We start from the raw sequence: 24,662 nt of genomic DNA, 5'->3' as shown, positions 1-24,662 counted from the left end.
GGCACCAGAGTCCACACTGGAGAAAAGCCTTTTAAGTGCAGTGAATGTGGGAAATTTTTTAGGTACAAGTCCACACTCATTGGTCACCAGAGAGTCCACACGGAATCAAGCCCTAATGAATGTAGCAAATGTGGGAAATTCTTCAAGTACAAAGCTAACTTTGTGAAACATCAGCGAATTCACACTGGAGAATGGCCTTACGAGTGCAGAGAATGTGGAAAATTCTTTAGATACAACGATAGACTGATAAGACATCAGAGAGTTCACACTGAAGAAAAGCCTTATGAGCGCAGTGAATGTGGGATGGCCTTCATTAGGAAGTGTCACCTTGTTCAACACCAGAGAGTTCACACTGGAAAAAAGCCTTTTAAGTGCAGGGAATGTGCGAAATTTTTTAGGCACAAGTCCACACTCATGGGTCACCAGAGAGTCCATACTAAATCAAGCCATTATGTGTGTGGCAAATGTGGAAAATTCTTCAAGTACAATGCCAACTTTGTGAAACATCAGCAAATTCACACTGGAGAATGGCCTTATGAGTGTAGAGAATGTGGGAAATCCTTTAGGTACCACTGCAGACTCATTAGACATAAGAGAGTTCACACCAGGGAAAGACCATTTGAGTGCAGTGAATGTGGGAAATTCTTTCAGGACAACTCCAACCTCATTAAACATTGGAGAAATCACACTGGAGAGAGGCCTCATGAGTGCAGTGAATGTGGGAAAGCTTTTAGCCACAAGCATATACTTTTTGAGCATCAAAAAATCCACACTGGAGAAAGGCCTTACAAGTGCAGCAAATGTCAGAAGGCCTTCATTAGAAAGTCCCACTTTGTTCATCACGAGAAAATCCACAATCAAGACCAACCTATGAGCACAGCAAAGGGTTTCAGCCTGTTTGCATCCAGGCACTTTTATTTTTTATTTTTATTTTTTTTCATTTTTCTGAAGCTGGAAACTGGGAGAGACAGTCAGACAGACTCCCGCATGCGCCCGACCGGGATCCACCTGGCACGCCCACCAGGGGCGATGCTCTGCCCACCAGGGGGCGGTGCTCTGCCCATCCTGGGCGTCGCCATGTTGCGACCAGAGCCACTCTAGCGCCTGAGGCAGAGGCCACAGAGCCATCCCAAGCGCCCGGGCCATCTTTGCTCCAATGGAGCCTTGGCTGCGGGAGGGGAAGAGAGAGACAGAGAGGAAAGCGCGGCGGAGGGGTGGAGAAGCAAATAGGCGCTTCCCTGTGTGCCCTGGCCGGGAATCGAACCCGGGTCCTCCGCACGCTAGGCCGACGCTCTACCGCTGAGCCAACCGGCCAGGGCCCAGGCACTTTTAAAATAAACTTTACTTTCGGCTCACACTAGCCTTATGTTTTTTATTTGGCCCATGGTTTTTGCCTTCCATTTACTTTTTTTTTTTTTTTTGTATTTTTCTAAAGTGAGAAGCGGGGAGCCAGAGAGACAGGCTCCTGCATGCGCCCGACCATCATCCACTGGGCATGCCCACCAGGCGGCAATGCTCTGCCCATCTGGGGTGTTGCTTCATTGCAACCAGAGCCATTCTAGTGCTTGAGGTGGAGGCCATGGAGCCATCCTCAGCGTCTGGGGCAGCTTAGCTTCAATGGGGCCTTAACTGCGGGAGAGGAAGAGAGAGACAGAGAGGAAGGAGAAGGTGAAGGGTGGAGAAGCAGATGGGCGCTTCTCCTGTGTGCCCTGACTAGGAATCAATCCTGACACACACGCGGGGCCAACGCTCTACCACTGAGCCAACCGGCCAGGGCCTTGTTTTCTTATTTTTAAAATGTATTTTCTATCTATATTGGTGTGGGATAATTAGTTTGTAGTTTTTCTTTTCTTGTGATGTCTCTGTCTTCAATGTTAGAGGAATTCTGATGTCACCGATTGAGTTGGTATTTGTTTTCTCCTTTATTATCTGGAAGAGTTTGTGAGAGGTTGGAGATTCCTTTTTTTTATTTTATTTTTTATTTTTTTATTTTTTTAATTTTTTTTATATATACATTTTTAAATTTATTTATTCATTTTAGAGAGGAGAGAAGGGGGGGGAGAGAGAGAGAGAGAGAGAGAGAAGGGGGAGGAGCAGGAAGCATCAACTCCCATATGTGCCTTGACCAGGCAAGCCAGGGTTTTGAACCGGCAACCTCAGTGTTTCCAGGTTGACGCTTTATCCACTGCGCCACCACAGGTCAGGCTTTTTTTTTTTTTTTAAGAACTGAAGGACACCTGCGGTCTCGAACTGTCCTCTCAACTGAGAATGGTAATTGAATCTTTTTTGTAAAATGGGTTGTTGTAATTTTCTTGTAAAGGCATCTGGCCGAGATTTTATTTTCGGAAGTTTTTTTATAAAAATTATTTAGTGTAGTACTATATAGACTTTCTACTTAATCATTTTTATAATTTGTGTCTTTCTGGGAATCCATGCATTTCAACTGAATTGTCTAGCTTCAAGGGATAAAGATTTGATAATATTTCCTTATAATGCTTTTAATATCTGTAACATAAGTTGTATCTTCCCTTCATTCCTGATTTCCTTAATTTAACTTCTTCCTTATTTTAATTGTCAGCCTGCATAAAGTTTTATCAATTTTAGCTATCTTTTGAAAGAAACAACTCTTTGTTTTACACATTTTTTAGAGTTTGCTTTGGTTTTCTATGTGTATGGTTTTGTTTTAATCTTTCTTGTTTCCTGTCTCCTCCTTTCTTTGAGGTTATTTAATTTCATTTTTTCTCCTTTCTTAACCCGGAAGCCTAGATTTTTTCTTCTGTTAATTTTTTTATTGATTGATTTTGGAGAGATAGAGGAAGTGGTGAATAAACAGGAAGCATTAATTCATAGTTGTTTCTTGTATGTGCCTTGACTGAGCAAGCCTGGTGTTTCGAGCTGACAACCGCAGCATTCCAGGTCAGTGCTTTGTTCACTGTGCCACCGCAGAAGCCTAGGTTTTAGATTTCTTTCTTTCTTTTTTTAAAGCTGCACTGTTGCCTCTAAGCACTTGTTTTCCTGCGTCTCATCAGTTTTTGGTGTGTAGCATCTTTATTTTCACCTGATGGACGATTTATATGCTTTAAATTTTCTCAGATAATTTTTTCTCTTACTTGTAGGGTTTTGTTTTGTTTTGCAGCTTGTTGATTGACAAGTCTCTTCCTATTACATTTGCAAGGCTAGTATCACAGATCATGAGGAATATTGTTTAGTCAAAAGCCCTAGTGTGGCCCTGGCCGGTTGGCTCAATGGTAGAGCGTCGGCCTGGCGTGCAGGGAACCCGGGTTCGATTCCCGGCCAGGGCACACAGGAGAAGCGCCCATTTGCTTCTCCACCCCCCCCTCCTTCCTCTCTGTCTCTCTCTTCCCCTCCTGCAGCCGAGACTCCATTGGAGCAAAGATGGCTCCTTGGCCTCTGCCCCAGGCGCTAGAGTGGCTCTGGTCGCGGCAGAGCGACGCCCTGGATGGGCAGAGCATCGTCCCCTGGTGGGCAGAGCATTGCCCCTGGTGGGCGTGCCGGGTGGATCCCAGTCGGGCGCATGTGGGAGTCTGTCTGACTGTCTTTCCCCGTTTCCAGCTTCAGAAAAATACAAAAAAAAAAAAAAAAAAAAAAAAGCCCTAGTATGTCAGTTGAAGGCTGAAAGAAGGGAAAAATCATGGGTTTTGTTGGAAATACCTATCACCTTTTGGTATGTTTACTCTGAACAAGGGGTTGAGCAAAAGCGGCAAGGCATAACAATCAGTCTTGCAGCCTTTCTCTGCTGTTTTCTTCTTGCAAAACTCAAACTATGCTATTCAACAACTTCCATTACTCTTTCCCCCACACCCTATCTCTGGAAAACTTTAATCTGCCTTTTGTCTATGGATTTGACTATTCTGGGGACATCATTTGGTAAAATCATACAGATGTGCTCTTTTGGGACAAGCTTACTTTACTTACCGTGTTTTCAAGATTCATCCATGTTGTAGTATATGCAAGAGTTTCCCATTTTTTGGTTAAGGCTGAATATATATCATGTTTCTTTTTTCGCTCATCCATCAATGCATACTTGAGTTGCTTCCACATTAAATTTTATTTTTTATTTTTTAATTGTGTGTGTGTGTGTGTGTGTGTGTGTGTATTTTTCTGAAGTGAGAGCGGAGAGGCACTCAGATTCCCGCATTTCCTGACCGGGATCCATCCGGTATGCCCACCAGGGGGCAATGATCTGTCCATCTGGGGTGTTGCTCCATGGGGGCTGGAGCCATTCTAGCACCTGAGGCAAAGGCCATGGAGCTGTCCTCAGTGCCCGGGCCAACACTCCTCTGATGGAGCCTTGGCTGTGAGAGGGGAAGAGAGAGATAGAGAGAAAGGAGAGGGGGAAGGGTGGAGAAGCAGATGGGTGTTTCTCTTGTGTTCCCTGGCCAGAAATTGTACCTGGGACTTCCATATGCCAGACCAACACTCTACCGCTGAGCCACCCGGCCAGGGCCAGTAACAATTATTTGAACTTGGAATCTAAGGCAAAATGAAGTGAGCTTCTAATTTTCCTGCACAGGAGAGCTCTATGTATATAGCTATTTTTTCAAACCAAGCCCAAGCTACTGAAACATAAACGTTTGGAAAGTCTGGTGTTCAGACCTAGCAGACTTTCATAAGCCATGGTGGTTAATGCTTGACTGACTTTCTGGTGTATTATTGTGGTCACACCTCATGGGTCTAATCATTGCCTCGCTGAATTTTAGGAGCCTGATACTAGCAATGATTTCCTAACTTTCAGAATGTTAGTCACTGGAGTAACCCTTGTTGACAGGCTGACTTGCAGAATTTATATAAACATCCAAAGTTCACTCTAATAAATGGTGATTTCAGCCCTGGACAGTTGGCTCAGTGGTACAGCATCGGCCTGGCATGCAGGAGTCCCAGGTTCAATTCCCGGCCAGGGCACACAGGAGAAGTGCCCATCTACTTCTCCACCCTTCCCCCTCTCCTTCCTCTTTGTCTCTCTCTTCCCCTCCCGCAGCCAAGGCTCCATTGGAGCAAAGTTGGCCTAGGTCCTGAGGATGGCTCTGTGGCCTCTGCCTCAAGTACTAGAATGGCTCTGGTTGCAACAGAGCAATGCCCCAGATGGGGCAGAGCATCGCCCCCTGGTGGTTGTGCCGGGTGGATCCCAGTCAGGCACATGTGGGAGTCTGTCTGACTGCCTCCCCGTTTCCAACTTCAGAAAAATACAAAAAAAAATGGTGATTTTTAAAAAAAATTTATTCATTTTAGAAAGGAGAGAGAGAGAGAGGGAGAGAGGGGGGGGGAACAGGAAGCATCAACTCCCATATGTGCCTTGACTAGGCAAGCACAGGGTTTTGAACCAGAGACTTCAGTGTTCCAGGTCAACGCTTTATCCACTGTACCACCACGCATCAGGCAGTGAATATGAAAAATGAGCACTTTATTTCTTTTTTTTTTTTGATAAACACTTTGTTAAAAAAATTTTTTTTCTTATTGATTTTGAGAGAGAGAGAGAGAGAGAGAGAGAGAGACATCAACTTGTGTCCCTCTCATTCATGCATTGGTTGATTCTTGTATGTGCCCTGACCATAGATCAAACCCACAACCTTGCTGTGTCAAGATAATGCTCTGACAAAGTGAGCTACCTGGTCAGGGCTAAACACTTTAATTCTTTTTTTTTTTTTTTTTTTTGTAACAGAGACAGAAACACAGAAAGACAGACAGGAAGAGAGAGGTGAGAAGCATCATTTTTTTGTTGTAGCCCCTTAATTGTTCATTGATTGCTTTCTCATATGTGCCTTGACCGGGGGGCTACAGCAGAACAAGTGACCCCTTGCTTAAGCCAGCAACGTTGCGCTCAAGCTGGTAAGCCTTGCTCAAACCAGAGGAGCCTGCGCTCAAGCCGGCGACCTTGGAGTTTTGAACCTGGGTCTTCTGCATCCCAGTCCGACGCTCTATCCACTGCACCCCCATCTGGTCAGGCTTAATTCTTTTTTAAAAAAATTATTGATTTTAGGGACAGAAAAGAGAGAGAGAGAAAAGAGGGTAGAGCAGGAAGCATCAATTCATAGTAATTGATTCTTTTATGTTCCTTGACCAGGGAGGCCCAGGGTTTTGAACTGGCAACTTCAGCATTCCAGGTTGATGTTTTATCCACTGCATCACCGTAGGACAGGCTGATCTTCCTCTTTGATTTTCATTCAGGAAAACTTGCAGGAGAGACCATAAGGCATTACCCAGATATTTATTTGCAGGGGTATGGTTTTCAGCTAGCATAACCAGTAGGTGGTTTACTCACCAATTACAGTGGGAGAAAAATAGCTCAGTCTACTTTTTTTGGTCAAGCATTGCATAATGCTGAACACAGGATATTTAAGGCTTGCTTCCTCATGAAGTTAATACAGGATCCAGTACAAAATCATTAATTACAGGACATACCCTGTATACAAAAACAGCAGACCACCCACTTCCAGATGTGTCTCCTGAAACTACTATTGTACCTGAAACCTTGTAGGCACTTACTAGGTATTTGTGAGAGCAAGAAACACACACAACAGCACAGTTTCATTTTTACTTTTCCAGCAAGTTTTTCAGAATATTGTCTCAACGTATCCTTCCAAGTTGTTAGGCAAAATGTTCTCAAGTAAAAAAATAATAATAATAAATCACATTTTGGAGAGAAACCCAGAGAGTGGCCAAGGTTCCAGCACAGCCACAGGTTCAACCTCCTCTCTGGCTCTTCAGACCTCACTGAAATCTTAACTTTTTTTCCATCTGTAACAGATGTTTCTCCATAACTATTTTGCTAATTTTTTTTGGTAACTGTATCACCATTATTAAATTTCTGCCCCTCTATTTCAGAAGTTTTTTTTTTTTGTTTTTTTTTTTTTGTTTTTTTACAGAGCCAGAGAGAGGGATAGACAGGGACAGACAGACAGGAACAGAGAGATGAGAAGCATCAATCATCAGTTTTTCATTGCGCATTGCGACACCTTAGTTGTTCATTGATTGCTTTCTCATATGTGCCTTGACCGCGGGCCTTCAGCAGACCGAGAGTAACCCCTTGCTTGAGCCAGAGACCTTAGGTCCAAGCTGGTGAGCTTTTTGGTCAAACCAGATGAGCCCGCGCTCAAGCTGGCAACCTCGGAGTCTTGAACCTGGATCCTTCCGCATCCCAGTCCGACGCTCTATCCACTGCGCCACCACCTGGTCAGGCAGAAGATTTTTTTTAGAGATGATTTCAACTCCGTGTGCACTCACTATTGTGGCAATTTCAGGTGAAATGATAAACCACTTTCCAGCAAGGAGAGGAGATCACAGAACTCCACACCTTTAACTCAGCGATAAGAGAAGCCTTTTTGCACAAGTGGTCAAAGGTTTAAAGGGCCCAGTCTGGCCCTGGCCAGCTGGCTCAGTGGTAGAGCATCGGACTGGTGTGTGGAAGTCCCGGGTTCGATTCCCTGTCAGGGTACTCAGGAGAAGCGCCCATCTGCGTCTCTACCCTTCCCCTCTTTTTCCTCTCTGTCTCTTCCCCTCCCTCAGCCAAGGCTCCATTGGAGCAGAGTTGGCCCAGGCACTGAAGATGGCTCCATGGCCTCCACCTCAGGTGCTGGAATGGCTCCAGTTGCAATGGAGCAACGCACCAGATGGGCAGAGCATCGCCCTCTGGTGGGCATACTGATGGACCCCGGTCTGGCGCATGCAGAAGTCTATCTGCCTCCCTGCTTCTAACTTCGGAAAAATACAAAAAAAAAAGGGGGGGGGGTCCCACTCTATCCTGGCAGGAAAGGGTATGTGATAAGTAACTCTCTTTTCCAGGTTTTCAAAAGAAATGGAAAATATCTCAGATATGCAACAATATTATTTCAATGAAGAAAAAAGGAAAATGTATTGCAGTAAAAATGTTCCTCTCTATTTGATATGCCAAGGTTGTGGGTTCTGTTCCAGGTCAGGGCACATAAAAAAATCAACAGGTCACGGTATGAATGGGTGAAACAGGAAGTTGATGTTTTTCTGTTTCTCTCCCTCGCTCTCTCTCTAAAGGTCAATAAAAACTTTTTTTTTGTATTTTTGATGGAAATATAGAACTCAGGTTCTTTTCTTCAACTAACTTTCCATCCTCCTTCATTCAGATTCCTCTGACCAGGGAGTAGAATGAGAAATAGCTAACTTGTTTACCCATCTCCCAACCCTTTTCATCCAATCATCCGACCATTCCTCAATCCCCTTACCTAGTTCATGATATCCCCATGTCTTCCTGCCACCTTGATGCTGCCATTTAAACTAGCCAATTGGGGAAAAATAAGATTGTATGTCAACACTCCAGCCAGTGGAACAAGACCCAGCATCCTAGGCCCTGAGTTAGGGATAAAAACAAAATTTGCCATCTTCCCACGCTCTTGCTGGCTGGCTTTCAATAGCAGCAGCAAGCCCTTTTGCAGAAGTTATTAAAGTTGCCTTGCTGAGGTATTTTATCTCCATGAGTTTTGCTTAATTTCATCACTAACATTTTTCTGTAGTGAAAAGTGTGGAGGCAGAGAGACAGACTCTAGCATGCACCTGACCAGGATCTATCTGGCATGCCCACCAGGGGAGGATGCTCTGCCCATCTGGGGCATTGCTCCGTTGCTCAGTAATCGAGCTCTTCTTAAGGCTTGAGGTGGAGGCCATAGAGCCATCCTCAGTGCCTGGATCAACTTTGCTCCAGTGAAGCCTTGGCTGCAGGAGGAGAAGAGAAAGAGAGAGAAAGGAGAGGGGCAAGGGTGGAGAAGCAGATGGCTGTCTCTCCCGTGTGCCCTGACTGAGACTCAAACCCGGGACTTCCATGCCGGGCCAATCGTCTATCACTGAGCAAACTGGCCAGGGCTAATAAAAATTTTTTTAAACATTTTTTTATTAATTCTAAAGGAGTGACATTGATAAATCAGGGTACATATGTTCAGAGAAAACATCTCTAGGTTATTTTGACATTTGATTATGCTGCATTCCCATCACCCAAAGTCCAATTGTCTTCCGACACCTTCTAACTGGTTTTCTTTGTGCTCCTCCCCTCCCCAAACCCCTCCCTCTGTCCCCCCCCCAATTTTTTTAATGAATGAAAAAAGTATATATATATATTTTTTTTAATTTGTTTTTTTTTTTTTTTTTAACAGAGATAGAGTCAGAGAGAGGGTTAGACAGGGACAGACAGACAGGAACGGAGAGATGAGAAGCATCAATCATCAGTTTTTCTTTGCGACACCTTGGTGGTTTATTGACTGCTCTCTCATATGTGCCTTGACCATGGGCCTTCAGCAGTGACCCCTTGCTCCAGCCAGCGACCTTGGGTCCAAGCTGGTGAGCTTTTGCTCAAACCAGATGAGCCCATGCTCAACTGAGTCCTTCCGCATCCCAGTCCTACGCTCTATCCACTGCAGCACCACCTGATCAGGCAAAAAAAAAAAAGTTTTTTCTTAAGTGATCCTCTCTAGGTAGGGACACAATCACTGATTATCCAAGTAGGAAAGTTACCCCCTCCTCCAACTTCCCATCATGCTCTGTTTAGGGGGACGGCTCCCCTCCCCCTTTCTTGTCTCTGTCCTGTCCTGTGTACTGAAGGTCATTAAACAGACCACAAACTTAAGTCTTCCAGTATTTAGAAACACATGAGTCAACAGCTGAGTGTGTCATTATTGACGCCTGACTCTGGCTGTTTAGCCTTTGGCAATTTCCAGTGCGTTCCAGAGTCCGTAATAACAAATGTCAACTTATGAGACTTCTGCTGCCTCCCAGTGAAATCTAGATACGTTTCCTTAAAGAATCACAAAGCCGCCTGATGCGGAAAGACTTAGGTTCAAGACCCCGAGGTCGCCAGCTTGAGCGCGGGCTCATCTGGTTTGAGCAAAAGCTCACCAGCTTGAACCCAAGGTCGCTGGCTGTAGCAAGGGGTCACTCGGTCTGCTGTAGCCCCATGGTCAAGGCACATATGAGAAAGCAATCAATGAACAACTAAGGTGTCGCAAGGAAAAACTGATGATTGATGCTTCTCATCTCTCTCCGTTCCTGTCTGTCTGTCTCTGTCCCTATCTATCCCTCTCTCTGACTCTCTCTGTCCCTGTAAAAAAAAAAATTAAAAAAAAATCACAAAGCCCCAGAGCGTCCTTGGAGCCCGGGGAACTCCATTTCCCAGCGCCCCTCACGCTTATTCCCAAACTCGGAACGAATGGCGGCCCACACAGTGGAACCAGTTGTAAACTACATTACCCAGAATGTTCTGCGAACCGATAAGCGGCCAGCGAAGCCAGTGAGCGTCCAGCATGGAGCCGCTTACGAACCGACGCGCAGCGAAGGCAGGACTTCTGGTGCAGTCTTCCGTGGTCGCTATCGCGCTGTTCTTGGGGTTCTTCTAGGTTTCTGAACGCGGACGACGGAGGAGCAAAAGCGCCGCGCGGAGAGATGTCGTCCTCGCGGCCCTGAGGCGGCGGTCGAGGCCCGAGGGTACCCTGTTCCCTCTCCGTCTTCCTTCAGGCCGGTGGCGGGGCCGCGCCCATGAGCCCGACTAAGGTGGGTGCTGCGTCCCCCGGCCTCCCCTCACCGCTGGGGCTAGGGGCACGAATGGGAGACGTCTCCGTGAGGTCCATGTCAGCCCTGGGAGGTGGGGGAATAAAAAGTTCCTTTGGGGGCGACCTGAGCCCTGGGCCAACCGGGGTCTCCGTGTCAAAGTGTCAGGGGCGAGGAGAATGTCACATCAAGTGAGGACCTGGGCGGTAGGAATTCTTCCAAGGTTGCGATGGTATTTCTAAGAAATACCGTATTTTTCGCTCCATAAGATGCTTCTAGGGTTTTATGTAGGAAAATAAAAATAATATTCTGAACGAAATGGTATTTTAAAATATTTAATAAAATGTCCCACAATAATATGTCAACCATGTAAACTCAACAACAGTATTAACAACCATGAGCACCATTATTAAGAAATGAGAAGAGACTTGAATGTTCAAATACTCTTCTAGTTGTCTGGGAACCCGCAGCAGCTAAAATAAAAAGAAAAAAAGAGCACTTGCTCCATAAGACGCACGGGCATTTTCCTCTCCACTTTTGGGGGAAAAAGATGCGTCTTATGGAGTGAAAAGTACAGTACATATTTTGTCATTCTGGTGGTCAGAATATATTTCTTGTCTGTATTTTGGTCTTCATCATCATTTCTGCCTCACTGCTCCTCAGATCCTGGGAATTTCCCAGGTGTTGAGGTTGATCGATTTGTCTTTTGCTCTGTGGTCGAGTGACTTTTGGAAAACATCTGTGGACCCTGAGTTCCAGGTAGGGAGAGAGGCTAGAGGATAATCTGTGGTCATGGACAATGGTTTTTAATCAATTATGCCTGTGCAGTGGCCCTTTATGCAACCATAAAAGGACGGGGTTCAGAGAGCTGCTGTGTTAGGGAACACTTGTAGATTTGGGGTGAGTCATATCTGGAGAGAACGTGGAAGCACCGTGTTCATTCCCCACACCTTTTATCTGTTCCTGATCTATGTCCTTTTATAATGAGCTTGTAGCTTAATAAGTAACATGTGTTCTCTGAATCCTGAGAACCATCCGAACAAATTAATGGAACCGAGTAGGGGGTTTGGGGAACCTCACATTTACAGCTAGTGAGTTGGAAGTACAGGTAACAACCTGGGCTTACAAGTGACATCGAAATTGAGTTGCCCAGGAATGGTGTGTGGGGGGGCTTTGGAACCTCCACTCTGTAAGGTCGGCTGAAGGAAGACACCCAAGTTCAGTCCAGAGAAGTTGATTAAGGGGTCATCTGCCATGATGACATCTAAAAGGTGGAGGTCAGCAACCAGTTCTCTAACAGGTAGGGTGAAATAGGGGATTCAAGGGTGGAGGCTGGTAGTCGTTAAGGAAAAAGGTAGCTTTCAGTGATTTGTGTAAGATTAACCATAAGTAAGCTTAGAGGACCTTCCACACCCAGATGAGTCAATCTGGATGCCTGGGGGAAGGGGATCTGGAACGTCTAGTTTGTCAAGGTCCCTTCATCCACTTAAGGGTGGAGGGGGTCATGGCCCCCCACCTGCACCCTGTCACAATCTATAACAAGTTGGTCAGAAACATAGATACAGCCTGGGCTTTCAACCTGCATCTCAAGGGACGAGGGGGTGGATTTGGACACCCTGCTTGTATCAGAGAATTGTTCAGTGTTGTGTGGCAAGCCACCATGTTGAAATTGAGTCCAGGAATCTAATTTAGGGGTATATCCAGATTTGAAGTTTAAAGTTGTTAAAAAGTGGATGGGAAATGAAGGCTGGGAGACTGAGAAGGAGGACACGGCAGTAGACTTCAGGAGGATTATGGGAGGGGCTGAACCAGAGGGGTCATATAGGGTAGAGATGTGACCAGAGTTTTTATAGGCATAAAGACAGAGCAACAGGATTTCCTGCTATATCACATGTGGATTTTTAAAAATTGCTTTTAGAGAAAAGGAGAGAGAGAAAAGAGGGGGGTGGGGGAGCAGGGAGCATCAACTCCCATAAATGCCTTGACTAGGCAAGCCCAGGGTTTTGAACCCATGACCTCAGCATTCCAGGTTGACACTTTATTCACTGCGCCACCACAGGTCAGGCCACGTGTGGTTTTTGAACAAACGTAGGGAACAAAAGACCATCCCAAGGCTTGAACCTCAACATTTAAGGAACAGAGATGAGGAAGTTAGTGCAGTGAACAGGTATCAGGGAGAAGAGCGTGAGTTGTATTTGGACGTATGATTCTGAGATGTCTCAACATGGAGATGTCAGAAGATGGAACCATCACCAGGGTAGATGGACAAAAAAGGTTTTGAGGCCCAGGAACGTGGTTGGTTTAGTTTGGAGCTTCTGAAAGGTTACAGTGTGTGGACTTGACCAGGGCATAACTGGATAACCAGCTCAAAGAAGGAGAGAGGCCCTGGCTGGTTGGCTCAATGGTAGAGTGTTGGCTTGGTGTCTGGAAGTCCTGGGTTCGATTCCCAGACAGGGAACACAAGAGAAGTGCCCATCTGTTTCTCCACGCTTCCTCCTCTCCTTTCTCTCTTATCTCTCTCTTCCCCTCCTGCAGCCAAGGCTCCATTGGAGCAAAGTTGGCTTGGGCGCTGAGGATGGCTCCATGGTCTCTGCCTCAGGCGCTAGAATGGCTTCGGTTGCAACAGAGCAATGCCCCAGATGGGCCAAGCATCACCCCGTAGTGGGCATGCCGGGTGGATACCGGTTGGGCGCATGCAGGAGTCTGTCTCCCTGCCTTTCTGCTTCTTACTTTGGAAAAATACACACACAAAAAGGAGAGAGACTTTTGGTTATTTAAGATTAGCTCTGTAGTGAGGGAGGGGAGGCTGGAGACCAGTGGACAGGATACAGGTGGGTGTGCGTCCCTGATGCATCTTCAGAGAGGAGAGTCCTGGTGTAGGGTGAATTCTGGCCTATGTTTGCAGAAAGGGAGGTCCAGAGGAGGTAAGTAGCTGGCCTGGGGTGGAGGCTCAGGTGTGGGCTGGTGTAGATTTTCCCCATTGTAGGCTGAGCAGGCCCTCGTGGAACCCAAGAAAGGTCAGCTGGGTTAGTGGAGCAGCTAAGTCCCCGATCAGGGCACGTTCTCCAGCCCTCAGAACGAGAGGGTGATCCACTGTCCAGTCAGGGCCTTCCCACAGGCTCCTTCAGAGGGTCATGTTGCAGGCAGACCTGAGTCCTGAAGGAAGTAGTACCTGACCTGCCTGCTTAAGTGCCCCCTGCAGCTCATTAACTGAAAGATATATGCAAGTTATTGATTTAAACACTGGTAAATGAACATTCCTCTGAAATGGTGCACAGGTAGGCAGTTAAAAATTACTATAGGGAATTAGATACATTTATCCATATAGTTTATAAATGATCTGAATGTTAACTAATTATTAAGTATTTGCTTATGATATGAATTTTTACATATCACATCTTCTGAAAACCTTTGAAAGTGGGAAAAATACATGCCCAAGTTTCAAATCCCTGCCATTTCCTTTGCAGTGAAAACATAGAATACCATTGATCATGGGATGGTATAGCTGATACATAGGGGTATGCCTTACGCTCGATATCACTATCTGCAGTGTGAGTTGAAATTATTCGCCTGACTAGGCGGTGGCACCGTGAATAGAGCATTGGCCTGAGATGCTGAGGACCTAGGTTTGAAACCCCAAGGTGGCCAGCTTGAGCACAGCTCATTGGGTTTGAGTGTGGGGTCGCTGGCTTGAGCGTGGGACCATATACATGACCCCATGGTTGCTGGCTTGAGCCCAGAGGTCACTGGTTTGAACCTTGAGGTTGCTGGCTTGAAGCCCAAGGTCACTGGCTTGAGCAAGAGGTCATTGGTTCAGCTAGAGCCCCTGGTCAAGGCACATATGAGAAAACAACCAATGAACAACTAAGGTGTTGCAACAATGAGTTGATGCTTCTCATCTCTTTCCCTGCCTGTCTTTCTTTCCTTGTCTGTCCCTCCCACCCCACTAAAAAAAAAAAAAAAAAAATCATTTTTTTTTTTTTGTATTTTTTTTTTTCTGAAGCTGGAAACAGGGAGAGACAGACAGACTCCCTTATGCGCCGACTGGGATCCACCCGGCACGCCCACCAGGGGGCGATGCTCTGCCCACCTGGGGGCAATGCTCTGCCCCTCCAGGGCGTCGCTCTGTTGAGACCAGAGCCACTCTAGCGCCTGGGGCAGAGGCCAAGGAGCCATCCCCAGCGCCCGGGCCATCCTTGCTTCAATGGAGCCTCGGCTGCGGGAGGGGAAGAGAGAGACAGAGAGGAAGGAGAGGGGGAGGGGTGGAGAAGCAGATGGGCGCTTCTCCTGTGTGCCCTAGCCGGGAATCGAACCCGGGACTTCTGCACGCCAGGCCGACGCTCCACCACTGAGCCAACCGGCCAGGGCCTATTTTATTTTTTTTAATAGGTGATGGAGAGGAAATAGTGAGGTAGACTCACGCATGTGCCCTTACCGGGTTTCCCCTGCCCCTTGGCAACCCTGTCTGGGGCTGATGCTTAAGTTCTGAGCTATTTTTAATGCCTGAGGTTGATGTGCTCCAACAGAACTGTCCTCAGCGCCCTAGGCCAACTCACTCCAATAGAGCCATGGCTGTGGGAAGGGAAGAGGGAAAGAAGGGGAGAAGATGGTTGCTTCTCCTGTGTGCCCTGAATGGTATTCGAACCTGGGACATCTATATGCCATCTATCCACTGAGCTCCTGGCCAGGGCCTGAAATCATTCTGATGTTCATTTTATAAATGATGGTACTGAGGCCCAGGGAGGCCAGTCTTCCAGGGTCACCAGCTGGTAAGAGTCAGTGCTGACTTAGACTGTCAGTCTGAGATCATTTTGCTCCAGGGCAGGGCAATGGTGCTGGTCCACACAGCTTGTAGGGTCTTGGGCTACACATTTCTCATGACCTCTTTCTTCTCACAGGGTCCCATGGTGGCGGCAGAAATGATCATGGACCCTGCACAGGTGAGTAGAAGGTGTCTCAGGTTCCTAGCCACCCTAATTGTAGGGAGTCACCCATTTAACCTTGAATCCTCTAGGCCTTGGACTAGTGAAATTTAGTTCACATCACTAAGTGAGTGTCTTTTGGATGCAAACACCAAGAAAGTGTGAGTGGGTGACCTTTGTGCAGACAGAAAGGAATGCATGTGAACTGGCTTTAGAAATTAGCCTGGAGGTTCTGGATTACCCCTTTCTTTTTTTTTCTTTTTCTGAAGTTGGAAACAGGGAGGCAGTCAGACAGACTCCTGCATGCGCCCGACCGGGATCCACCCGGCACGCCCACCAGGGGGCAATGCTCTGCCCATCTGGAGCATCGTTCTGTTGCAACCAGAGCCATTCTAACGCCTGAGGCAGAGGCCACAGAGCCATCCTCAGCGCCTGGGCCAACTTTGCTCCAATGAAGCCTTGGCTGCAGGAGGGGAAGAGAGAGACAGAGAGGAAGGAGAGGGGAGGGGTGGAGAAGCAGATGAGCGCTTCTCCTGTGTGCCCTGGCCGGGAATCGAACCCAGGACTCCTGCACACCAGGCTGGCGCTCTACCACTGAGCCAACCGGCCAGGGAAGGATTGCCCCTTTCTTTGTGCTTGTTAATTAGCAAAAGAAAAGAATGTTCTGCCTGACCAGTTGGTGGTGCAATGGATAGAGCGTGGGACTGGGACTCAGAGGATCTAGTTTCTAAACCCTGAAGTCGCCAGTGTGAGTGCAGGCTCAACTGGTTTGAGCAGGGCTTACCAGCTTGAGCTCAAGGTCGCTGGCTTGAGCAAGGGGTCACTTGCTCTGCTGCAACCCCCTGGTCAAGGCATATATGAGAAAGCAATCAATGAACAACTAAGGTAACGCAACAAAGAATTGATGTTTCTCATCTCTCTCCCTTCCTGTTTGTCTCTATCTGTCCCTCTCTCTGTCTTTCTCTGTCTCTGTCACAAAAAAAAAAAGAAAAAAGAAAAGAATATTCTGATCAATATAGCGTTTTCTGCATATCAGCAAAATGACCATAAATCATTCTTCCCCTTGTCACCTGATCTCCCTCCCTTGTAATCCTGTTACCTCTGTTCTGCTTCTGATAATAAAAGCTAAGGGAGAAGGAAATTGAGGAGGTCTCTGCCTCCCTTGGCAGGTCTCCCTCTCTCTTCCTCTTGACATAAGTTTGTGTCTTGAGTAGATTTTTTCCATGGACAGTGGTAGTTGTTCCCAGCGGGCTGGGTAGTACACCTAATAATCACCCTGATGGTTTAGGTACCCTAACATAAGCAGTGGTAATATTCTGAGACTCTCCACCCATCCTTCTCCCTGTCTGGGGACTGAAAACCCTGTGGTTCCATACAGCTTAAGGTCTTGAACTCAGTCCAGGGTTATGTGGATCAGTTCCACTTCAGACACCAATGGTGTAAGATGGGACAGGCATCCTGGGTCACAGGGTTCACAGTGTTCAAATGCTAGCAGGTGGGACTTAGCTGGGATGTTTAGGAAACTGCAAGTTCCTGTTCCATCTGATGGGATCCTGAGTGGGGTGGCAGGAGGTTGGGGCATGCTGGGACTGGGCCTAGAATGACAGTCTTTTTTTTTTTTTTCATTTTTCTGAAGCTGGAAACAGGGAGAGACAGTCAGACAGACTCCCGCATGCGCCCGACCGGGATCCACCCGGCACGCCCACCAGGGGCGACGCTCTGCCCACCAGGGGGCGATGCTCTGCCCATCCTGGGCGTCGCCATGTTGCGACCAGAGCCACTCTAGCGCCTGAGGCAGAGGCCACAGAGCCATCCCCAGCGCCCGGGCCATCTTTGCTCCAATGGAGCCTTGGCTGCGGGAGGGGAAGAGAGAGACAGAGAGGAAAGCGCGGCGTAGGGGTGGAGAAGCAAATGGGCGCTTCTCCTATGTGCCCTGGCCGGGAATCGAACCCGGGTCCTCCGCACGCTAGGCCGACGCTAGAATGACAGTCTTATATTCCCAGCTTCCAGTGTGAGGACAGTGGGAGCTGGGCCGGTTTGGAGCAGAGGAGGAAGGTGATCAGATCCAGATTTTACACTCTCTGTGTGGCTGCAGAGTTGGAGGATAGATACAGAAGGGAGATAGAATTAAGGTGATTTCCCAGTACAGATGAGTACTGGTGTTGGCTCGACAATAATGGTTGGCTTTTGAATGCGTTGCAAAGAACTGCCGACATTTCCTGTTATGGGGAGTGAGATAGAAATGGGGAGTCAGAGGCAGTGGTAGAGCATTTGCCTGACGTGTGGAAGTCCCTGGTTCGATTCCTGGTCAGGGCATACAGGAGAAGCGTCCATTTGCTTCTCCACCCCTCCCCCTCTTGTTTTCTTCTCTCTCTCGTCCCTCCCCCCCTCTTTCCTCCCTCTCCAGCAGCCATGGCTCTATTGGAGTGAATTGGTCCCGGGCTCCGAGGATGGCTCCATGGCCTCATCTGAGGTGCTAAGAAGAGCTTGGTTGCTGAGCAACGGTGCAAAGCCCCCAGATGGGCTGAGCATCACCCCCTAGTGGACTTGCCAGGTGGATCCTGGTCAGGCACACATGGGAGTCTGTCTCTTTGCCTCCCCTCCTCTCATTGAAGAAGAGAGAAAAGAAAGAAAGAAATGGGGAGTCAGGGCCAACCCTAGGGCTTTTGGCCTTGCTTGGAAGAATGGATGTTCCATCAGTTAGGATATGGAAAGGGTGAAGTAAAAGAGATTTTCAGAGGGAATGCAAGCAATCAGGTTTTGAGCACATCTCATGTTCCAAAGACTCGGAGTAGACACATCCGGGTGGTAAATGGACGCACAGGTCTGGAGTTCATGGAGGGGTGAGGAGTCCAGGTTAGAGACATTCGCAGTATAATGGTCCACTTGTGGACCCTGGTGAAGCTGCAGGTCAGATTTCAGAGGGGCATCCTTATGTTGTGGTGGTAGTGCCACGAGGGACAAGGCAGGCAAAAGAGGGGCCAGATTCCTGTCTCCACCTGGTACCTGGACGTTGTGATGGGCACCACAAATGTAGACAGGAACCGGAGTGGCTGTGGGCACATGTGCCTGTGCAGCGGAGGGTAGCAGGGGTCAGAAATCCTTCTGAGGGGACAGTGGACCTGAAGTGGTTGCTAAGGTAGCTCCATGAAGAAGGTCAGTGGTCAGCGAGGTTGGGTAGGTCTCGTTACGTCTCTGTGGCCTCAGCCAGGTTATGTGGTGACCCTCGCCTGGACTGTCTTCACGTGGGATGGTGGTCAAGGGGAACATGAGATCAGCTCAAGTCTTTGCTTGTCTGGGGCACTGACGGAGGGTTGGGTGGAGAGCCTGCCCATCTGTCATGAGAGAGTTTGTGCCGGGCAGAAGGAGGAGAGCGCCCGGCCCCTTAAGGTGCTCACATAGGTTTCTGCAGCTAAGTAAAACTGAGAGACCTTCACTGAGGTGACCCTGGTGCTGGGGAACTTGGCCGTTCTGGGGCAAAACTGGGCCGGATTGGGATGCTGGGTGCATTTACCGTGCACTGTCGGGGTGGATTCCACATGCCAGTGGGCGTGTGGGAAGGCCAGAGAAGTGCCTATGGTGTTGGCCGGGGCAGTCTGTGGGAGGTGAGTCCCAACGCGAATGTGCAGGTGAGGGGAGGCGTGAAAGCTTTGTCCCCCAGCCCTGGCACAGGGAACTTAGGGGTGAAGGATGAGACTGGGTTTGGTAGCCTGTGAGGCAATATCTGGGGGACCCCAGGGACATTGGATGGCAGGAGAGGGCTGGGGTTCACAGCCAAGATGGTGCTTTTCTGCCACATTCCCTACATGTTTGATGCTGTGTGATGGGATCAATGGGAAGGATGAGAATAGAGCCAGCGGTGCCACCACTCTGGGTAACTCTCTCACTGTGAAGTCGAGGAGGAGATGAATGTGCAGGGAAGGACTGAAGACCATGGAGAGAGAAGTAGATGAGTGATTGTACCCATGGGGTTTTAATTTAAGGAGGTGAGACCTGGGTGGTTGGCTTAGCAGTAGGGCCTTGGCCCAGCATGTGGAAGTCCCAGGTTCGATTCCTGGCAAGGGCACACTGGAGAAGGGCCCATCTGCTTCTCCACCCCTCTCCTCCTTTCTCTCTGGCTCTCTCTTCCCCTCCCTCAGCCAAGGCTCCATTGGAGCAAAGTTGGCCTGGGCGCTGAGAATGGCTCCATGGCCTCCGCCTCAGGCGCTAGAATGGTTCTGGTTGTAACGGAGCAATGCCCCAGATGGGCGTAGCATCGCCCCCTGGTGGGCATGCTAGGTGGATCCTGGTTGGGCACATGCGGGAGTCTGGTCTCTCTGCCTCCCTGCTTCTCACTTCAGAAAAATGCAAAATAAAATAATAATTTAAAAAAAAAGATTGACTAGTCTGGACAATTCTTATGGATCTCCTGGCTTAGGGGCTGTCCTTGCTGTCTGATACCTCACCCTGGGCTGATTTCAGGCAGAGGAAATACTCATTTGGTATGTGAGAGTTAAAGTATTGGGTCAGACATTGGCTTTGGATTACAGGGACAATGCAAACAAGTGTGGCCGTTAGTATGGCCCTATCATGAAAGGATGGTAAATAGACACAGAATCAAAGAAAGCACATAATGAGAAACTGCTCATGGATCTAACTGCCCCCATTTTTACAGGGCCATGTAGTCTTTGAGGACGTGGCCATACATTTCTCCCAGGAGGAGTGGGGACTCCTGGATGAGGCTCAGAGGCACCTGTACTGCCGTGTGATGCTGGAGAACTTGGCACTTCTGTGTTCTATTGGTAAGGCCCTCAATGGCCACCCCGGGTCCTGGGCTGGGTGCTGTTCTGTTCCTTTCCAGGGCCACTCTGTCCTTCTCACGCAAGACCATAGGTATGACTTCCTCTCCTGATTTCCTGGCATATGTATGGTTGGTGCCAGGGCCAGCCTGTGTGCACTGTCCCTGCTGTCCCCAAGACACTGCTTCCGTGCTGCTCTGAGTATTCAAAAGACAGGGCGCAGAAGTCATAAATCTTGCTGTTTGTGTGAGAGATCCCTTAGACCTGACCTTACCCTGGTTGGGTGCCCCTGCTTTCCCCTACTTTTTTTTTTTTTTTTTCTTTTTTCTTTTTTTCATTTTTCTGAAGCTAGAAACGGGGAGAGACAGTCAGACAGACTCCCGCATGCGCCCGACCGGGATCCACCCGGCACGCCCACCAGGGGCGACGCTCTGCCCACCAGGGGGTGATGCTCTGCCCATCCTGGGCGTCGCCATATTGCGACCAGAGCCACTCTAGCGCCTGAGGCAGAGGCCACAGAGCCATCCCCAGCGCCCGGGCCATCTCTGCTCCAATGGAGCCTTGGCTGCGGGAGGGGAAGAGAGAGACAGAGAGGAAAGCGCGGCGGAGGGGTGGAGAAGCAAATGGGCGCTTCTCCTGTGTGCCCTGGCCGGGAATCGAACCCGGGTCCTCCGCACGCTAGGCCGACGCTCTACCGCTGAGCCAACCGGCCAGGGCTCCCCTGCTTTTTAATGACATATTTATGGGTCTGCTGTACCAGGAATTTTACCCCCCAAATGGTCACTAGTGGGGATCACCGGGTTGTTTTTTTTTCAGAGGCCTTCCTCTGAAGTTGTCATTTTAGAATGTGTGGATGTCACAGGTCGGGTCATTCTGAGCATGTATTGCTCACTGCCTTTTCCTGTCTCTCCCCTTGGACTGGCCTCTTCCTGGGCACATGGTGCTGACCAGTCACCGGCAGCCATGCCCTTGGTGAACACCATTCATAGAGGAGTGGCCTTGAGAGCCTGTCTCTCCTTCCTGCCCTTTCCCCTTTTGTGTTGGCTTTACCCATCGCCGGGCTCTACCGTCGTTAGCTTCCCAGGCCTTGCTTTGCCTGGCAGGCTTCCTGTCACCGTCTCTGTGCTCCCTTGCCTGTCAGTAGTCCCTTGTTCATGGGTGTGTCTGATGCACATTTCTTTAATATTTTAAAATTTATTTATTGATTTTTAGAGAGAGAGGAAGGGAGAGAGACAGAGAGTCTGTTTCTGTAAGTGCCCTGACTAGGTATCTAACCAGCAACCCTTGCGTGTCAGGAACAGTGCTCTAACCAGCCGAAGTATCCGGCCAGGACAACATTTCTAATGGGGCTGCCCCTGCCACCAAAGTCAGCATGCACTTCAGCATATCTCTGCTTACAGGTAGCTGCCATGGAGCCCAGGGTGAGGAGACACCTTCACAGCAAGGCGGTTCTGCAGGGGTGTCCCAGGTCAGGACTCCAAAGCCAGATGTGTGCTTCCAGAAGGCTCATTCTTGTGAGACGTGTGGCCCGCTTTTGAAAGACATCTTGTGTCTAGCTGAGCAAGCTGGCACCCACACTCAGCAGGGGGTGTACACATGTGTGGCCGGTCTCCCCCTGTGCCATGAGGAGCAGGGTAGAAGGAAGCTTTCTGGTTGGGAGGAGGAGAGGGCTTTATCCGTGAAGAACTGCAGTGTTCACACAGCCGAGAGTTCGTTGACATGCAGGGAGCTTGGAAAGGACTTCACAACGAGCACAGGCCTTCCTCAGCACCAGGCCCCTCACAGCACTGAGGGCAGGGAGACTCTGGAAAGGGCGCAGAGCAGTTATAAGTGTGATGAATGTGGAAAATCCCTTAGCCACAAAGAGATATTTGTTGAAAACCAAAACATGCACACTGAAATAAAGCCCTCTGAGCACCTTGAAGGTGGGGGATTCTTGAGTCAAAGGTCTGGCCTCACTGAACACCAAAGAGTTCACAGCAGGCCGGTGAACTATGAGTGTCGCCAGTGTGGGAAAAGTGTTAAAGACAGCTCCACGCTCATCACTCATCAGAGAGTTCACCCTGGAGAAAAGCCATATAAATGCGGCAAATGTGGGAAATTCTTCAGGTACACCTTTACACTAGAAAGACATCAAAGAGTTCACACCGGACCCAGGCCGTACGAGTGCAGCACATGTGGGAAGTGTTTCCTAGACTTCCCCACACTTACTATTCATCAGAGAGTCCACACGCGGGGAAAGCGTTTTGAATGCAACCACTGTGGAAAGTTCTTTAGGTTCCATTTTACACTGGAGAGACATCAGAAAGCTCACAGTGGGGAAAGGCCTTACGAGTGCAATGAATGTGGGAAACTGTTTAAGCACAACTCAAATCACATCAGACATCAGAGAAACCACACTGGAGAGAGGCCGTATGAGTGCAGCGTATGTGGTAAACTCTTCAGCCAAAACTACCATCTCAATCGGCACCAAAGTGTTCACACCAGAGAAAAAAATTATGAATGCACTCAGTGTGGGAAATTCTTTATGGATGGCTCCACACTCATTATTCATCAGAGAGTTCACACTGGAGAGAAGCCTTATGATTGTGGCGAATGTGGGAAAGTCTTCAGGTACAACTCCAGCCTCATTAAACATCGGAGAATTCACACGGGAGAAAAGCCCTATGAGTGCAGCGACTGTGGGAAAGGCTTCAGGCAGAACTCCCACCTTGTTCGGCATCGAGAAGTTCACAGCAGAGTATCGGAAACCAGAAAAGACTTCAAAGAAAATTCTGCTCTCTGATTTAGCCCTGAGAAGTACTGCTGTGCAGTTGTGTGTTTTTTAAAATTGTGTCTTCAATACCTGTAAGATAAAATTGTCAATTTTAACCATATTTAAATGTAACATTAAGTAGTGATAATATATTCACATTTTTTTTCCTTTTTGTATTTTTCTGAAGTAAGAAGCAGGGAGGCAGAGAGATAGACTCCCACACGTACCCAACCAAGATCCACCTGGGATGCCCACCAGGGGGACAATGCTCTGCCCATCTGAGCTGTTGCTCCGTTGCAACCAGACCCGTTCTAGCGCCTGAGGTGGAGGCCATGGAGCCATCCTCAGTGCCAGGCCAACTTTGTCCAATGAAGCCTTGACTTCGGGAGGAGAAGAGAGAGACAGAGAGAAAGGAGTAGAGGAAGGGTGGAGAAACAGATGGGTGCTTCTTCTGTATGCCCTGTCCGGGAATAGAATCTGGGACTTTCACATACCAGGCTGATCTACCACGGACCCAACCAGCCAGGGCTGATTGTTTTCTTTTTTTTTTTTTTTTTTTTTTTTCATTTTTCTGAAGCTGGAAACAGGGAGAGACAGTCAGACAGACTCCCGCATGCCCCCGACCGGGATCCACCCGGCACGCCCACCATGGGGCGACGCTCTGCCCACCAAGGGTCGATGCTCTGCCCATCCTGGGCGTCGCCATGTTGCGACCAGAGCCACTCTAGCGCCTGAGGCAGAGGCCACAGAGCCATCCCCAGCGCCCGGGCCATCTTTGCTCCAATGGAGCCTTGGCTGCGGGAGGGGAAGAGAGAGACAGAGAGGAAAGCACGGCGGAGGGGTGGAGAAGCAAATGGGCGCTTCTCCTGTGTGCCCTGGCCGGGAATCGAACCCGGGTCCTCCGCACGCTAGGCCGACGCTCTACCGCTGAGCCAACCAGCCAGGGCCTGATTGTTTTCTTACATGGCTTGACTCTGGGGCTCCAGCTGAGCCAGTGACCCCTTTCTCAAGCCAGCGACCTTGGTCTTTAAGCCAGTAACCTTTGGGCTCAAGCCAGCGACCATGGGATCATGTTGGTCCCACACTCAAGCTGGTGAGCCTGTGCTCAAGCTAAACGAGGCAATACTTAAGCCTGCAACCTCAGGGCTTTGAACCTGGGATCATAGCATCCCAGGTCAATGCTCTATCCACTGCACCACCATCAGTCAGGCAACATTCTTTTTTTTTTTTTTAATTCTTCATTTACATTCAGTACCATTCTGTACCAGTTTCAGATGTACAGTAAAGTGGCCATAAAACCATGCACTTGACTGAGTGGTCCAACTACCGCCCCAAGCACCTACTTGACCCCAATACCCAGTTATTGCCTCATTATTGACTATATTCAATGTAGGGGTTTTTTTTTGTGTGTGTGTGTGTTTTGGTTTTTTTTTGTATTTTTCTGAAGCTTGAAACAGGGAGGCAGTCAGACAGATTCCCGCATGTGCCCGACCAGGATCCACCTGGCACGCCCACCAGGAGGCGATGCTCTGCCCATCCGGGGCGTCGCTCTGTTGTGACCAGAGCCACTCTAGCGCCCGAGGCAGAGGCCACAGAGCCATCCCCAGCACCCGGGCCAACTTTACTCCAATGGAGCCTCGCCTGCGGGAGGGGAAGAGAGAGACAGAGAGGAAGGAGAGGGGCAGG

The 24,662-nt window shown here is 48.7% G+C and overlaps 2 protein-coding genes across 3 annotated transcripts in view; both read left to right on the top strand.

Moving 5' to 3' along the window:
• LOC136330109 (zinc finger protein 548-like) overlaps positions 1–10,437 on the top strand; it is a 13,777-nt gene extending 3,340 nt beyond the window's left edge. The window contains exons 4-5 of the mRNA XM_066266627.1: positions 9–908; positions 10,371–10,437. Of these exons, the coding sequence (XP_066122724.1) occupies positions 9–908; positions 10,371–10,437 (967 nt within the window). The remainder of the gene's footprint in view (positions 1–8; positions 909–10,370) is intronic.
• Positions 10,302–24,662, top strand: LOC136331829 (zinc finger protein 548-like). 2 transcript variants are annotated; one of them, XM_066270877.1, is made up of 4 exons: positions 10,302–10,524; positions 15,420–15,461; positions 20,098–20,224; positions 21,622–24,629. In XM_066270877.1, exons 1-4 carry the CDS (start codon positions 10,510–10,512, stop codon positions 23,004–23,006), a joined length of 1,569 nt encoding a protein of 522 aa, XP_066126974.1. In that variant the 5' UTR covers positions 10,302–10,509; the 3' UTR covers positions 23,007–24,629. The 2 variants fall into 2 exon arrangements, with proteins under 2 accessions (XP_066126974.1, XP_066126975.1); XM_066270878.1 differs by lacking the exon at positions 15,420–15,461 and having other exon boundaries at positions 21,622–24,662.

This window comes from Saccopteryx bilineata, chromosome 3 (assembly GCF_036850765.1).
Source record: "Saccopteryx bilineata isolate mSacBil1 chromosome 3, mSacBil1_pri_phased_curated, whole genome shotgun sequence".
NCBI classification, from domain to species: Eukaryota; Metazoa; Chordata; class Mammalia; order Chiroptera; family Emballonuridae; genus Saccopteryx; species Saccopteryx bilineata.
The sequence above is the reverse complement of the archived record's forward strand: the minus strand, read 5'-3'. Positions and strand labels throughout refer to the sequence as shown.

Excerpts from the sequence above, each read along its gene's own strand:
- LOC136331829 (XM_066270877.1), top strand. Across the intron at positions 15,462-20,097 it reads TGATCATGGACCCTGCACAG|GGCCATGTAGTCTTTGAGGA; the intron begins GTGAGTAGAAGG and ends CCATTTTTACAG. Across the intron at positions 20,225-21,621 it reads GGCACTTCTGTGTTCTATTG|GTAGCTGCCATGGAGCCCAG; the intron begins GTAAGGCCCTCA and ends CTCTGCTTACAG.